General features: G+C 34.3%; 1 protein-coding gene across 3 annotated transcripts in view; it reads right to left on the bottom strand.

The window, feature by feature from the left end:
• Positions 1 to 1,375: 1,375 nt before the first annotated feature.
• LOC117106242 overlaps positions 1,376 to 15,133 on the bottom strand; it is a 35,382-nt gene continuing 21,624 nt past the window's right edge. Inside the window, exons 6-11 of one of the 3 annotated variants that reach the window (XM_033247596.1) lie at positions 14,108 to 14,815; positions 11,167 to 11,358; positions 7,705 to 7,839; positions 7,463 to 7,588; positions 5,496 to 5,530; positions 2,641 to 2,792 (exon numbers count right to left, since the gene is read on the bottom strand). In XM_033247596.1, the coding sequence (XP_033103487.1) occupies positions 2,780 to 2,792; positions 5,496 to 5,530; positions 7,463 to 7,588; positions 7,705 to 7,839; positions 11,167 to 11,358; positions 14,108 to 14,815 (1,209 nt within the window). In that variant the 3' untranslated portion in view covers positions 2,641 to 2,779. Of the gene's footprint in view, positions 2,793 to 5,495; positions 5,531 to 7,462; positions 7,589 to 7,704; positions 7,840 to 11,166; positions 11,359 to 14,107; positions 14,816 to 15,133 lie in introns of all 3 variants that reach the window. The other 2 variants (XM_033247594.1, XM_033247597.1) reach the window with 2 other exon arrangements.

Below are 15,133 nucleotides of genomic sequence, written 5' to 3'. Positions count from 1 at the left end.
AAATATATTGGCGATCCAGTAAATGGAAACAGAGGAGACCCAGGCAGGAACTTTCACAGATGGGGGGTCTACAGTGAACCACGTCAGCCCCAGCATGTTTGGGGCTGAGGTAAGAAAATTAATGAGTACAGCACCCTTAGATGGCCAGAAATGGCACTGCTCTCAGACTTAAATTTGAATATAATTTTCATTTTTTCTCCATGTTATATAGTTATTAAATTTTTAGGGAGGGAGAGTGGGTGTTGGATCAGGCTGGCTGCCTCCCTTGAATCCACCACTGCTAACAGTAAAGTTACATTGTGGTCACTTTGATATAACATTGGGCTAAAAAAATATTTCTCAATAACATACACATCACTGAATGGTACCGGTACAACCTGGGTTGGTCACCATATTTTGCAGTAGTCAGGGCTGCCAAGAGGGGAAACTGTAAAGTGGCAAGGGTTCGTGTGGGCCCCAGCTACGATCGCGAAGCCCAAGAAAAATTGCGCCTTAAGGCGCAAAAAAAAAAATTGGGCTCATTATTAGGGGACTCATGCCATTATCGAGGCCCCGTGATAGTAATTATTATTTTTGAAAAATGGGGAAAAAATGCTATCTGGAATTTCTATGGGCCTCTAAATTTGAGTAGAATTCTCTTTTTTCTCAATTTGTGTTAAATTTAGGGGAGAGGGGGCTCCCATTAAATCCGCCATTGGTTTAATATATTAATTCAATATTTATTTGACAATCGAATCTCTGTCAGGTCTATTCGTATTTTCCAACTTGTATGTACACTGACAATGTCCAGGGTCCAAGCCTATGATATTTATTAATTAATTTAATTTAAAAGAATTTACTATTTGATCCAATGTAAACAAACTCTAGAGTAGTAGAAGTAATTAAAATATTCATTAAAAAAAGAATTAGAAGCAATTAATTACGAGCTTTCATCGATAAACGGTCAGCTTTATTTACAATTCTTGTGGGAAAAAGACAAAAATGATACTGGATGAATGTATACGCTTAATGATTTTTATTTATTTTATTATTTTTTACCTATGGTTACCCCAGGCCACTGGTTTAGACAACCTCAGCCCCACCATTATGACACCTCTAGATAGATCAGGCACCTCCACCACACCCCCACCCCATTGGATATGCAATTGAATCTTTTAGAACATTGTTATAATCCAAATTACCTTAAAATAGGTTATGTTTTGTCTTTGTGTTTTGCTTTCTGTAGCCAATTATGCTTGTGGCTTATTGTATTTTTGTTAATACAACAGCCTTTCTTCTGTAGTGTCACTTCTATTTCACACCATCTGCACACACACGATCTTCGTTTTCACTTTCAACGGTTGAAAAATACTCATATAATCAGCCAACACATGTCTCCAAATACTGAGTTTTTTTATTTTTCTTCAACTAATATTACAGCTGATTTCGTTCATTAACTGCAAGAATGACAACCTCTAATTTCGAGTGCTGTAACCAGACTAGATTCATTTCAAATTTACAACCAAATAATTATAAATGCTCAATTTAAGAAAATTAGCTAATTAATGTGACCTCATGAGCTAATCAGCTAATGGCAACATCTATACATTAACCAATCACCACTAAGCATCATCATATCATGGAGGAATTAGTTGATTATATTGTATTGAGACCAAGCAAATAAATCATTAATAATAATAACATCATCTAAGTAAGTTACACCCATGTAAATATGCAAATGACTTACTAAGTTTGATAAAGAAGCCTCCATTTTGTAAAGTCAACTTTAACTTACAATAAATAATATATAAAATATAATATACCCCATTGCATATGGCAAAATCAGTGTGGATAAGGCTATCTTAGGGGATCATGTGTAGAATTAGTTGGGATGGGAGTCATCTGATTTTCTTCCTGTTGATAATTCTGTGGTTCATTGATTTCTGATTGATGACCCTAACCTGGCAGCCTACACCTGCATAATCCTCAGAAAACATAGCTTTCCTAAAGAAAACCAAACAGCAACATTTGTTTTTCTACCACCGAGTAAAGCTTTACTTATTTTTTAATTCAATGATGATACACAGTGTTTTCTAGTATACTGTGATCTTCTTAAATATTATAATGAAAATACAAAAACTAGTCTTCCTCTAATTAGTATATATATTGTAGAAAAATATATAAATTCTAAAATATAAATATTATTTTCTATGTTCCAAAAAAAAATCATTATTCAAAAGAGTAAATAGTAAAAGAATGAACTACACATATTAGAAACGTGTGGGCTTCGGTAATGGCAATGGCTTTTTATTTGTTGGTGACAGATGAGAAGAATTATAAACAGTGTTGTTATTTTTCGCTGGAAAATTAGTATATAATTCAGTTTCTTCGTTTTCTGGTTTCAATGGATGAGGAGGAGAAGGAGCATCTCTTATTGGTGGTCCAAGACTATCCTTTCGTTCCCAAATTTGTTGAATCGGAGGTGTCGGGGCTGGGCGAGTCGGTGGCCCAGGGCTAGGTGCACGCAAACTTTCTGGGATTGGTCCGTAAGTATCTGTGTCACTATCCTTATTTTCATCTATAGCAGGTGGTGAGTAGCATCTGTTGTCCTCAAATTCGTTGTCATCCGTCACATTTGTAAAAACATCAACATTTTCATTGCCTAAGCTACCATGATGTGTGATGTTGATTCCTGGACTTGAAGACCGACGATATGCCTCTCCGTTGGGGTTGGTGCTACTAAGGGGAATTCCACTAAGGTCCATGCTGAGTCGAGGTGTTAATTTAATTGGTCTGCTGGTTAATTCTCTTTCCTGTTCAATTATAAGAAAAAAAAAATTACAGAGTAAAGGTTACATTCAGACCTGAAAGACAACTTTAAAATAGGATCCACTGGTAGATACGCTTTTTAAGGCCTGTAGGCAGTATTTTCAACAGGGAGTGCAATTTTGCGAGCAGTGCGAGTCTTACGCTGGGGGAGTGCTACTAAGGTGCATGATGATTCGAGGAGGTAAGTCGCTTGGTCTGCTGGCTAATTCTCTTTGCTATTCAATGTAATCATTAAAAAATACAGCACAAAAAGGTGGCATTTAGACCTGGAAAATAATTGATATAAAAATAGCATTTATTGGTTGACATACTTTTCAGGTCTGTAGGCAGATCTTTCAATAGGGGATGCATTTTTTCATTGATTTTTTAGAGTAAAGCAAGCCTTAAGCTTAGCCTTAATTCTGAGGCTTAGGTTGGGTCTAGGGCCAGTGGTGGCACCAGAGGGGGGGGGGAGCATAGGCTCCCTGTCAGGGAAGATGAGTAAATTTTGTCAGGGAATAGACAAATAAAAAAAATTATTTACTTTCATTAAACTATTTGTGTTAACTTTTCATCACAATAATAATAATAATAATAATAATAATAATACAATAATAATAAATAATAATAATAATAATAATAATAATAATAATAATAATAATAATAATAATAATAATAATAATAAATAATAATAATAATAATAATAGTTCAATTTGACTAATTAAAAATAATTTACATTTTGTTATGACAAATGCTCGTTTGGATAGCCTCATGATGCTTTGAATACATCGTGAGTGGAAGCAACCTCCACCTTGACAAATTTCATGCAAAAATTTCCAAAATGAAGAATTTCACTTTCAAGAATGAGGATTTGAAATAAATTAGATGGTTACATTGCATACTCTTTGTTTCTTGTTTTATTCAAAATGTTTTGGTTTTGGAAGCTGATTTCATATATAGTAGCTCGATGTCTATCAAATAAGTAATAAAAATTCCCCATAATTCGTTAAATATCCGTGGCCTCCAGGGACATAACCTGGCCCACCAGCCAAGTGACTGGATTCGCTCCACTGGCCCCCCCTCCCCACAGTATATACACAAATTTTAGTAAATTAAAATCCACCCAGATTTTTAAATAGAATGAAGTTTAGCTAAACATTCAGATATGAAAGAAAGTATCTGGAATGAAGTTCCTTACTATATAGTATTTCTGTACTAGGCAAGCCATAAGCCTACTACCACTACTAGACTAGGCCTATTTTATTTTAGAATTGACTTAAAAAGTTGCCATCTATTATAATTAACAATATATATAGGCCTATATTTATGTTTTCATTCAATTATAAACCTATATTAACTAAACATTTTTTATTATTAATTATCCCACAAGTGTTCAGTACACCACCCTTAACTTACAGTTTTATTATTAAAAGTAGTATGGATCTAGGCCAGAAAGATTGTTGAAACTAGTTTGCCGAATGCCAGTTTGCCTACTCAGAAACCATGAATCCCATTTTCCCGAAACACAGTTTGCCGATTTGACAATACAGTATACCCTGTGGCATATCTGGAGAGGGGAAGGAGGGGGGTTGAAAAATGCTTGAAGGACAAATCACAACAGCAAAAAAAAAAATAAATAAATAAATAAAAAAATAAAAATATCAAATTAAGACCGGGAAGCTATGAGAAGCTGCTTGAGGTTTAGTATAGTAAGATAACGTATGTGGAGTTTAATAATGCATGAAAGGTGATTTTTAAATTTAGCCGTATAAATTTTAGATGATTCAGAGTAAATTTATCACCTAGCTCTTGTATGATGCTCATGAACGGAAAAGGTATGTTTAAACATATTACAAAGATGATAAGGAAGAAGAGAATTCATAGCAGAGTATAAAAAATAGATTGCTCTAATGCATTAATATCATAAAGTTTATGAAGTTTAAAATTCAAGAATAAAGGAGAAGAATGAGATCGCTGTGGAGAGCCAGATAAACCCTGACTGCCTTCTTTTGGATAGTTAAGAGTTTGTTGAGGTTGGATGGGTACTACGGTATTTGCCCATACAATATTACAGTAGGTCAGATAAGGAAGGATCAGGGAGCAGTACAATATACGTAATATATTGGGAGGGATAAATGTGGAAGTTAAAAAATGACACCAAGGCTCTTGGAAACCTGTTTTCGATTTCTTTAATGTGCGTTTTCCACGTTAACCCACTGTCAAGGTAAACTCCTAACAATTTGGCACTTTAGACCTGGGGTATAACGTGATTATCAATAAAAATGTTATACATTTAGAGTCAATAAATTTATCCTTTTGAGGGCTCCGAAATGGAATGAAACTGCATTTTTTATGATTAATGGATAGCTTGTTACATGCAAAATATTGGGACATGAGCATCATATTATGATTTACAGTATGGAAAAGAGAATGAATATCTTTGGAAGAATAAAATGCAGTTGTGTCATCAGCATAAAGAAAGAAAGCGAGGGAATTTGAAGATCTATACATATCGGTAATGTACAAAATAAATAAAAGTGGACCTAATAATGAACCTTGGGGAATGCAATTCATTATCTATGAATTATTATTATTGATGAGTATGATGACACGTTATGTTAATACAAAGTACAAGTACAAAAAGTACCAGAAGAAAAAAACATTTTTAGTAAATAAAATGATTGGTTTATTTGTTTGGCCTAAGTTACCGTGAAGTAAGTCTTGATACGCTTTGAGACGTCACCTTCATACCAACATAAAACAAAAGTACTTTTTGTTAAAATAATAGAGTAAAATCGTTATTGGTTTCAGCTATTCAATTCAATTTCAATTTAATTCAATTCATACAACTTTTCTAGACCAGGGGGAATTTTTAAGATATTGACAGTCAAAGGTCAAAATTGATTAATTATAAAAGGTTACTATAGAAAATATTAAACATAAAATCCGGTGTTTTAGCACTTTGTTATATTGTACTTATAGATAATATAATTGTATTAAAATACGCAAATCAATATGACTTTATCAGCTGATATTGGGTGAAAGGTCGGAATATACCAATTGATTGACCATTACAATATTAATTACATATACAGTAATCTACAATTCAGTGTCATATCTCTGTGTTGCGCTTTTAGGTACCTAATCAGCATAAACATATGAAATAAGATAATTGGATCAGCTGATATCAGGGTCAAAGTTCAAAATTGACCGACATAACATTAATAAAAATTTATTATAAAAATGATGAATTATGAAAGCTATAATTTAGTGTTATATCACTCTGTTGTTCTTTTTAGATACTAAATCCTAAATCATAATTAAAACAAAAAGAAAAATTTGGGGGGCCCGGGCTAGCAGGGACCCCCTTGAATCTGCCATTGTACTTAATAATTTTATTAGAGAACCCATCAAAACCAGGACTTCTTTTATCTTTGAATTTCTTTGTTAGGTCAATAATCTCAGACTCATGTAGTAGTTGTAAAAATAAAGAATATTTTTAGAGACATATTGAAAAAAGATGAGAATTTTAATTTACCCCAAGGATTATAGATGCTCTGTGCGAGATTGTGACCAACACTGGTAAAGTATAGTTATTGCGTTCATCGGCAATGGTTGATAGATCAGTAGTTTTTATATTGTAGTGAACAAAATATGGAGTAAGCAAGATTTAGTGTTTTTTCCTAAATTGTTATGAATATAGTTAGTTTTCCAAGTGTTATAAATGTTGTTTGTATAATTATTAAATTTATTAGTGTACTATTACTTCACACAGTGACGAATTAACTGGTTAATTTATTCCTCTATTTAATGTATTAATAATCTTTGTCACTTTTAATGCCAGATGTATTATGTATTTAATATAAAGATTGTTCCTGGTATCAATTGACTTAATTATACCCTTAGGAATCCATGGTTTACGTTCTTGCGAAATTGTATATATGTGAATTGTATATAGACGTAAACTTATTATTAAATAGATTGTAAGCATGATTGAGATCATCTGTAATGCTGTAAACCACGGACCAGTCAGTTTTTGAAAGTTCGGTATGTAATGAAGACATAGAACTTTCATTAATCTTGGTAAAATAAATATACTTGTGATTATTATATAATGATTTTATTAAGCCGACGTCATTCTACGAAGAACATAACACAACGACATGCGCAACGGATCGCTTTAAATGATGATGTGTTCAGCTTGTCACTGACAATCAGCAGATGGTTTTGCAACGTCTAGCGCTCATAGAGAGCAAAATTGGATTTGGTTGCAAGACAGATGTACAACTCAGTGAGAGCCCGGCTTTAGATTCGTGAGTTTAAGAGAATATGGGATAGCGATCAGATTTATCGAAATACAGAATACAAAGAATAATGGTTTAAATTTAAAAGTTACATTATTAATTAATAAACATAACATATCAGAGACATGGAGTCTCGTGGTTTATTCTAAAAAAAATCTAAACATCCCATGTATGAGACATGTCACTGGTTATACTGACGAAGTCTGATTGAAATTGGCCCAACCGTTTGCCATTAGTAACGTTTTAAATTGTTGCCAGAACAAGAATCACCGCTAAGAAAACAGAACCCATAGAGTCTGCCTCTAGCTGACTGGGTAACAACAATATTAATAATATCTCTTCAGGTACCTAAAACAAATACGTGTTCATACCTCAAACTTTGCTACAACTTTCTTCTGACCTAGGTAATCCACCTTCTTGATGTTTTCTACCTTGGATGCTGGTGGTTTGAAAACTGCATCTTTAGGTAATGTGAACAGGTCAAAAACTGATGAGGCCTATAAATAATGAACAAAAAAAAAAGAAAGACCTACGTTAAAAAAAAAAGTGTCACCATACAGTGCAATATGTATTAACACAATCAACAATCAAAAAATCAAACTAAAACACTTACCTTAAGCTTATCCATAGCTGCATCAATTTTGCTGTGCCTTACTTCAGCTTTCTTCTTCAGTGCCAACTCCAGTACCTTCTTGGCTAATTCCTGATCGCCAAGGTACATATACATAAGGGACTGGTTGTTGAGAACCTATAAACATAATATGTGTAATGTTCATATCAGATCATATGTTAGGCAATAGAATGTTTTTACTTGAAGTAAGGTTTTATATATGAAAAGTAAATGGAAAAAATTGTAAATGGACATTTCAATGGGTTGGGTTTTTCACCCTAGTTTAAGATTTATGTAAAGTGCCTAGAGGGATCTGTGATCCATTAGGTGCTATACAAACAGTTTATTATTATTATTATTATTATTAATATTATTATTATTATTATTATTATTATGAATGGATGGAGACAGGTTGACCATTCAATATTGAGGTAGAATCTAACCAATGGACAGACGAAATCTATGAATGGATATTAACATAATTTATAATTATTTTTTTTTTTTCAGATGTTTTGATATTTATGATCTGATGTTACAATCATTATTGATGACATGCAGTCACCATTTATTCTATTTATTCATCTCAGCCATATTGATGGATATACGTGTATACGGGGAGATAGAACACCAGATGCCGGCAAAGAGGTCGGAGGAGAGGTATGCATCTATGTGAACGACCGATGGTGCTCAATATTCAAATTTACAGGCAGTATTGTTCACCGGATATAGAGATACTTACCCTGTCCCTCAGACCTTTCTATTTGCCGAGGGAATTTCCCAAACTAGTCATCACTGCAGTGTATATCACCATGGTTGCTAATGTGACGAATTCAGCTGCCTAGCTTCATGATCTTATAAAAGACATGAATAATAGTTCGCCAAATGCTGTTAAAATTCTCTTAGGGGATTTCAATGCCCATTGCGAATTAAAAAATGTAGTTCCTCATTTTCATCAATATGTGAACAAGCCCACAAGGATTGGGAACATCCTCGATAAATGGTCTGGATATCTTCCTGATACCTATAAATGTGTCATCAAACCTGAGCTGGGAACCTTAGAGATCATAAAACAGTATTGATGTTGCCACGGTATGTGCAAAGGATAAAAGACCACAATTAGAAAAATTAAAATTTGGTCACAGGATAACACTGATAAACTTCGAACATGCTTTGAATCTACGAATTGGAATGTTTTGATTGATGATGCAAGCTTAAATGAAGCAATAACAGAGGCTATTACTGGTTATATTAATTTCTGCACAATGATGGTGATCAAGGAAAAAAAGGTGAAAATATTTCCTAACAATAAGCCATGGCTAAATGGACATGTCAAAAAGTTAGTGCAAAGTAAGTATAAATGTGACAATGATCAGGAAAGGAAGCTAAAACAGAGAGTACTAAAAAAGATTAAATGTTGTAAGAGGGAATATGGAAAAAAAGTGGAGGAGAGACTTAAATCGAGCAACAGCAAACAAATAGGACAGGATAGACAGGATATGACAAAAAATCGGTTTGTAGTGTGATACCAGAAGATGCTCATAAGATGGCAAAACAACAGAATTCCTTTTACTCGCGTTTCAATAACCAAGATTTTAGCAAGGTTCGACAGTTAGTGAAGTCCAACATTATATTTTTGAAGTGGAGATGCCATTAATCAACAAAATTAGTTTTTAAGAAAATCCTCTTAAACAGGTGGTCCAGATAAATTAAAAGAGTGCAGAAATAAACTATCTGATGTATTTATGCAATTGTACAATTGGTCGCTTAGAACCAACGAAATTCCAAGAATATGGAAACGGTCACAAATACATCCTCTTCCTAAGAAAAAAAACCCTACATGCTTAAATGATTATAGACCCATCACGCTCACTGGAATACAGATAAAATGTCTGGAAAAAATTATAAAAAATGTTATTCTTGCAGACACTATCGATAAATTAGACGGTTGCCAATTTGCATATCGCTCTAAGAGAGGAGTTGATGATGCCGTTTCCTTTTTATTCCATAACATTCTTGATTACACAGATAAACCAAATGCCTATGCTAGAATTTTTTTTTTTTTGGACTTCTCTCCTCTGCTTTTAATACTATACAACCACACATTTTAATGATAAAGATGAGTGTTTTAGGAGTTAATCCATCTGTTATTTTATGGATTAATAATTTTTTTAAACTACTGAGAGCAATATGTTAGTTTTACTAATTGTATATCAGAAAATCTTAAGTGTAACACAGGAGCACCTCAAGGTTGTGTTTTATCTCCAATTTTATTTTTACAGATGATTTTAAGTGTTCAATAGATGCTTGCTCTACAATAAGATGTTTTACTGTTAAATATGCAGATGACATTTGCTTTAGTTGGTCTTATTAAAAGTAATGATGATAGTGTCCATCCATACCATGATAATATCAAACATTTCACAACCTGGTGCTCAAAGAACAAACTAATACTAAGCGATTAGTGGAGCTCCGCACATTACACTATAGGAAAGTTATTATACGAAGGTTAGATTTTATTGTTTGAAAAATTTCCTGAGGGCCTGCAAAGCCCGAAGGAAATTTTTGAATGCATTAAAAAATTGAAATTTTTGAATTTTAATTAAATTGAAAAATTAGTGGACGGTGGGGAATAGGCAAATAAGATTTGGAGTTGCAGTGATGACGTCACGATTGACTTTAATAAATGTTAAAAGACAAAAGAGGTTATTATCGATTTTAGAAAAGGTGATCATATATATGATGAAGTAAAAACAATGAATAAGGTAGTTGAAGTTGTCCATAATCATAAATACTTAGGCACAGTTGTTGATAGTAAATTAGACTGGAAAGAAAATACCAAACAGATTACCATTAAATGCCACCAGAGGTTATATTTTCTAAGAAGAATGAAAAGATTCCATGTTTGTAATAAACTAATGAAGCTATTTAATGAATCTGTTATTTATTCAGTGCTCACTTTCTGTGCTATAGTGTGGTACAATAACTTAAGTCAAATGAACATGAAGAAAATCAATAGAATTAGTAAAATTGCCAAAAGCGTAATTGAAGAGAGAGGGAAATCGTTTCATCCTTCTGCCATCAGAAAATTTAACGCATCGTGGAAGAGGTAAATTAAATTTAATGTTGAATTAATGTTAGCTGTTTACAATTAAAACTGGTTTTAATTTTTCAATCAAAATTTTATCTTTATAATATTTTAATGTCTCAACCTCAGTACTTTTAACTATTTTTACCAACTTTGATATTTTAAAAGTTTTTGGATTTTAAAACCGTCCAAACTTCTGAACATCTTGATGGCTGGTTTGCAGTTTGTTATGGAAATCATTGCACCAAACCACCCACAGATAGATTTGTAGAGACAAGTGATCAGGAAAAAAATTATCATATACTGTACATTCATACCTACCTCAGATATAATACCTTAATGTATCAGTGCTTACATTAATTGATCAAAAAGCACTTTACCTCGCATTCATACAGTTTATACGGCAATCCAATCTGCTTGTAATCAATGCTGTCATTTTTACGTAGTGCTCTGCGTGCTTTATCAAATGCATCCCATGCCAGTTGATACTCGGATTGCCGAGCCAATGCAATGCCATGCTGAAAGAAGCCAATGGCCATGTGTTCATCCTTTTCAACAGCTGCTTCAAATGTCTAAATTAAATAATAATAGCAAGATGTTCTCAATGTAAATTAATATATTTAACATCATCATCATAATTATCATTTTAATTATATTAAACAATCATCAAACCCAGACTATGGAAAACTAAATGCTATTTACATATCATATATGTCATACCTGAATCAACGGAAGGGATTCAGAGCTGAGCTTCCCTCTAATAAATCGGTGGTGCTGCAAGTAGCAGCTTCTGTTTGCGTCTACATTTTTGTGCTTAACATTTAACTTTGCAAGTTTTTTTCTCCTTAATCTACTGGTTGCACGCTTCTTTATTTCTAGCTTAGGAAAAGTCTGATATCTTCAACATGGTGTGCACACCATGTGGAAGATATCAGACTTTTGCCTAGTGCTTGTAGACAACTCGTCTCATTTTCTTACTCTAGGCTATGCTACACAAAACCTGCTATACTTGAGCAGTTAGCCTGTCTGAGGCCATGTCACACCTATCGACTGCCAGGTAGTTGGTCCACTCTTATACTTAGAACTAGGCTTAGCAACAACACTCACTCTACAAGACTTTGTTATAGTAGGAGTGCTTTACTATCTATGAATAGAAACATTAAAGCAAGAGTTCCATCCATTACTTTTAACAGAACAAAGGAATATAATATTCTACGCCCTGACGTGGTTGTCGTGCCGGAAAACAGGTCCATGCTAAAAAGATTGTGAATGCCCACTATTTGCATTCTTCACCACTTTCTACGAATTAGCCTCTAAGTCTTATACAGGTACCAGTGACTTTTGGATATCACCTAGCAATCTTAAATTAGCTGTGTGGAATGTCCAGTCCATTCACAATAAATCAACTCAATTCTCGCAATATATCACCAAGCATGATATCAACGTCATCTGCATAACCGAAATATGGCTTCATGATGAGAATTCGGCTATCATTGTTGCCTGTGAGCCAGAAGGGTTTAGGTTTAGCTCATTTTCTTGTGTTTCAAGTACAGGTGGTGGGATTGCTGTACATGTACAATCCAGGCTCCCCACATCATGCAACAAAGTTAATAACTTTTCCTCATTTGAGGTTTGTGAGGCTGTTACTAAATCACCACACGAGAAATTACTCTTGTACTGTAACTATCTACCATCCACCACCTGCTCCTACTATTCAATTTTTCTCTGAATTTTCTTGCATGCTTGAGCAATACTCTCATCCCCAACCTTATTATTACAGGTGACTTCAACATCCATGTTGATGACCTTGGTAACACTCACACTAGTACACTTCTTGATTTGGCTCTAAAAACAATGGCGCTTAAAAAATATGTAACCAACATTTTTAAATCTGTTTCTTACCACATTAGAAACATTAGGCATATCAGACGGTTTTTGAACGAAGAGGCTTCATTGAAACTTGTGCACTCTCTTGTTACATCTAGAATTGACTATTGTAATGGAGCCTTATGTGGACTACCAAATGCATCACTTAAGCGAATACAACTTCAAGAGACAGCGCAAAAAATAGTGCATAACATTTAAGATCCTTGTTTATACCATTAAATGCATCCACAACTTATGACCTACGTACGTGTACCTGACTGATCTTATCCAGCTCCGGTCATCAACCTGTACTGGAAGTGTTCATTCCACCACATGTCCATATACTTTATCTACCCTTTTAATTTGTTCTAAATATGGAGAGAGGTACTTTCAAGCTGCTTCTCCCAAGAAGAGTGCACTGCCAGTTGAAATCCGAGAGTTGCCTTCTGTATCGATATTTACAGAGACTCAAGACCTACCTTTTTCAAACCTTTTAATTTTTCCATTTTTGTTGTTTGCTTTTTTTGATTACAGGTATTTTCAATCGTTTAGTTTTTCTAGGACAGGCTAGTCTAGACGTCAACACCACTTGAGCATCTGTGAGTTATGATCCTGCAAACCACTGCTTGCCAGTGGTCTCAAATTGCAGGAAGATAGCGTGGTGATGTTGGCTCCCCTACGATAGTCTGTTTCTGGTGTTTGATTTTTAAGGTTGCTTGAATAGACTTTAGGATTTAGGTTTTTGGTTTGTTTCTTTTGTGTAACATATAGCGCATAAAGATCATGTAATATGCACTTTAAAAGTCCCAAACCATTACCATTACCATATATACTTTTAAGTATGACACCACTCTTGGGACTAGCTTTACTATGCTTGTTTGTAGAGCTTTAAATCCCAATTTCTTTTTTTTTTTTTTATAGTTGTTATATTATTAAAATTGTTATACATACAGTTTTTCCGAAGGAAGGATTGGAGCACAGCTAGTACACAAATATCTCTTATTGGCAAATTAAGGCCAAACTTGAAGGATTTTATATGTTATCTTGGTGCAGTCTGTGCTTCTAAAGTGTACTATAAACTTTAAAAACTATGCATAAAACATGTTGCACAAAGAAATCTAGGAAATTACAGGGCAAATGTTACACTATTGCCTTTTAAATTCCTGAGTTCAATGTACATGTGTGGTTGTTTTCTCCAATTTATATTTTTTGTTGTTGATATTGTTTTTAATATATTTTCAATGTAATACAGCCGATACAATTAATTACTACAGTAATACTGTATCTTTTTAGTTATATTAATACATGTAATTTGTATGCATGAACAGTTGGCTAAAAAAATCAATCCCAAGCTTATCCAGGAGTGAAAATATTACCTGTTGCCATACTTTCTTTGAAAGGCATACATGTACTTTATATATTATTTTTTTAATAAAGAAATTATGTTGTTTGTACCTTTGTTGCATTTACCACATCATTAGTTAGAAGTTGCATGCTTCCAATGTTGAAAAGAATCTTAGCTGTTGGTTCAGGGATTGACAGAAGCTTGTCCAAGGCCTCTGAAACATTTCCAGTCTGGTAGATCAACATTGCTTCATGCCAAATAACAATTGTATCTTTGTGGGAGAGTTTGTTTGGGCTTGGCCCTCGAGAATCAACAGATGATGAATGTGATGAATCACCTGTGGAAAGTTTTGAAGGGGAAACTGGCGGGGGTCTTATTGGAGGGCCTTTTCCCCCACTGTTAGAACGCTCATGACTTTGTGGAAAGAACTTTGGTGGGGGAGATGAACTGGGGCTAGGTCTTCCTCTGTTACTATCTGGCACTGAGGGAGGTAATCTCATTGGAGGAGTAGGGCTAGGAGTAAGTCTATCCACATTACTGTTTGAAAGACCAGATGCAGATGGAGGTGGCCTACAAGGGGGCGTGGGACTTGGAGTTGATATTCTACGAGGACTATTTGAATGAGGACGGGAAAAAGGGGATGTTGGTGATGGGGGTAATCTATTTGGAGGTGTAGGACTGACCCTATGGTTTAATGTGTTAATAGGCTTGAATGTATTTGGTGCTGGAGCAGTTCTTGTAGGCGGTTGTAATGAATGCCTCTTCTGACCTGGAGATGGTAAATCAAGAATCTTTTCTTCCTTTGGTTTACTCAATTTCTGTAATTTAGATGGCAGTAAAATATGTTTATACTTTAATGTTTATTGGCAAATTCATAAAAATTGTTTACTTTTGAGCTAGAAAAAGGCCAAAGTAAATTTGTTGTGTTGCCAAAGCACACTTGGGGCCCGTTCGAGTGAAAAAATATCCGTGCGATTTACCAGTTAATTCACCGGTACACACTTTCTAAAACTGCTTGGACACTAGTCTAATTACCTTACCATCTGGATTATCCGCGACAATTTTGACCACCAAATTGCTGGGTAGAATACTGTGTATGGAATGACCATGGAGCCGGAGGCGATGATAAATCAACC

Source organism: Anneissia japonica, unplaced genomic scaffold (assembly GCF_011630105.1).
Source record: "Anneissia japonica isolate Jap-2015-1 unplaced genomic scaffold, ASM1163010v1 scaffold1356_len1145284_cov175, whole genome shotgun sequence".
NCBI classification, from domain to species: Eukaryota; Metazoa; Echinodermata; class Crinoidea; order Comatulida; family Comatulidae; genus Anneissia; species Anneissia japonica.
This window is presented reverse-complemented; position numbering and strand designations above follow the sequence as displayed.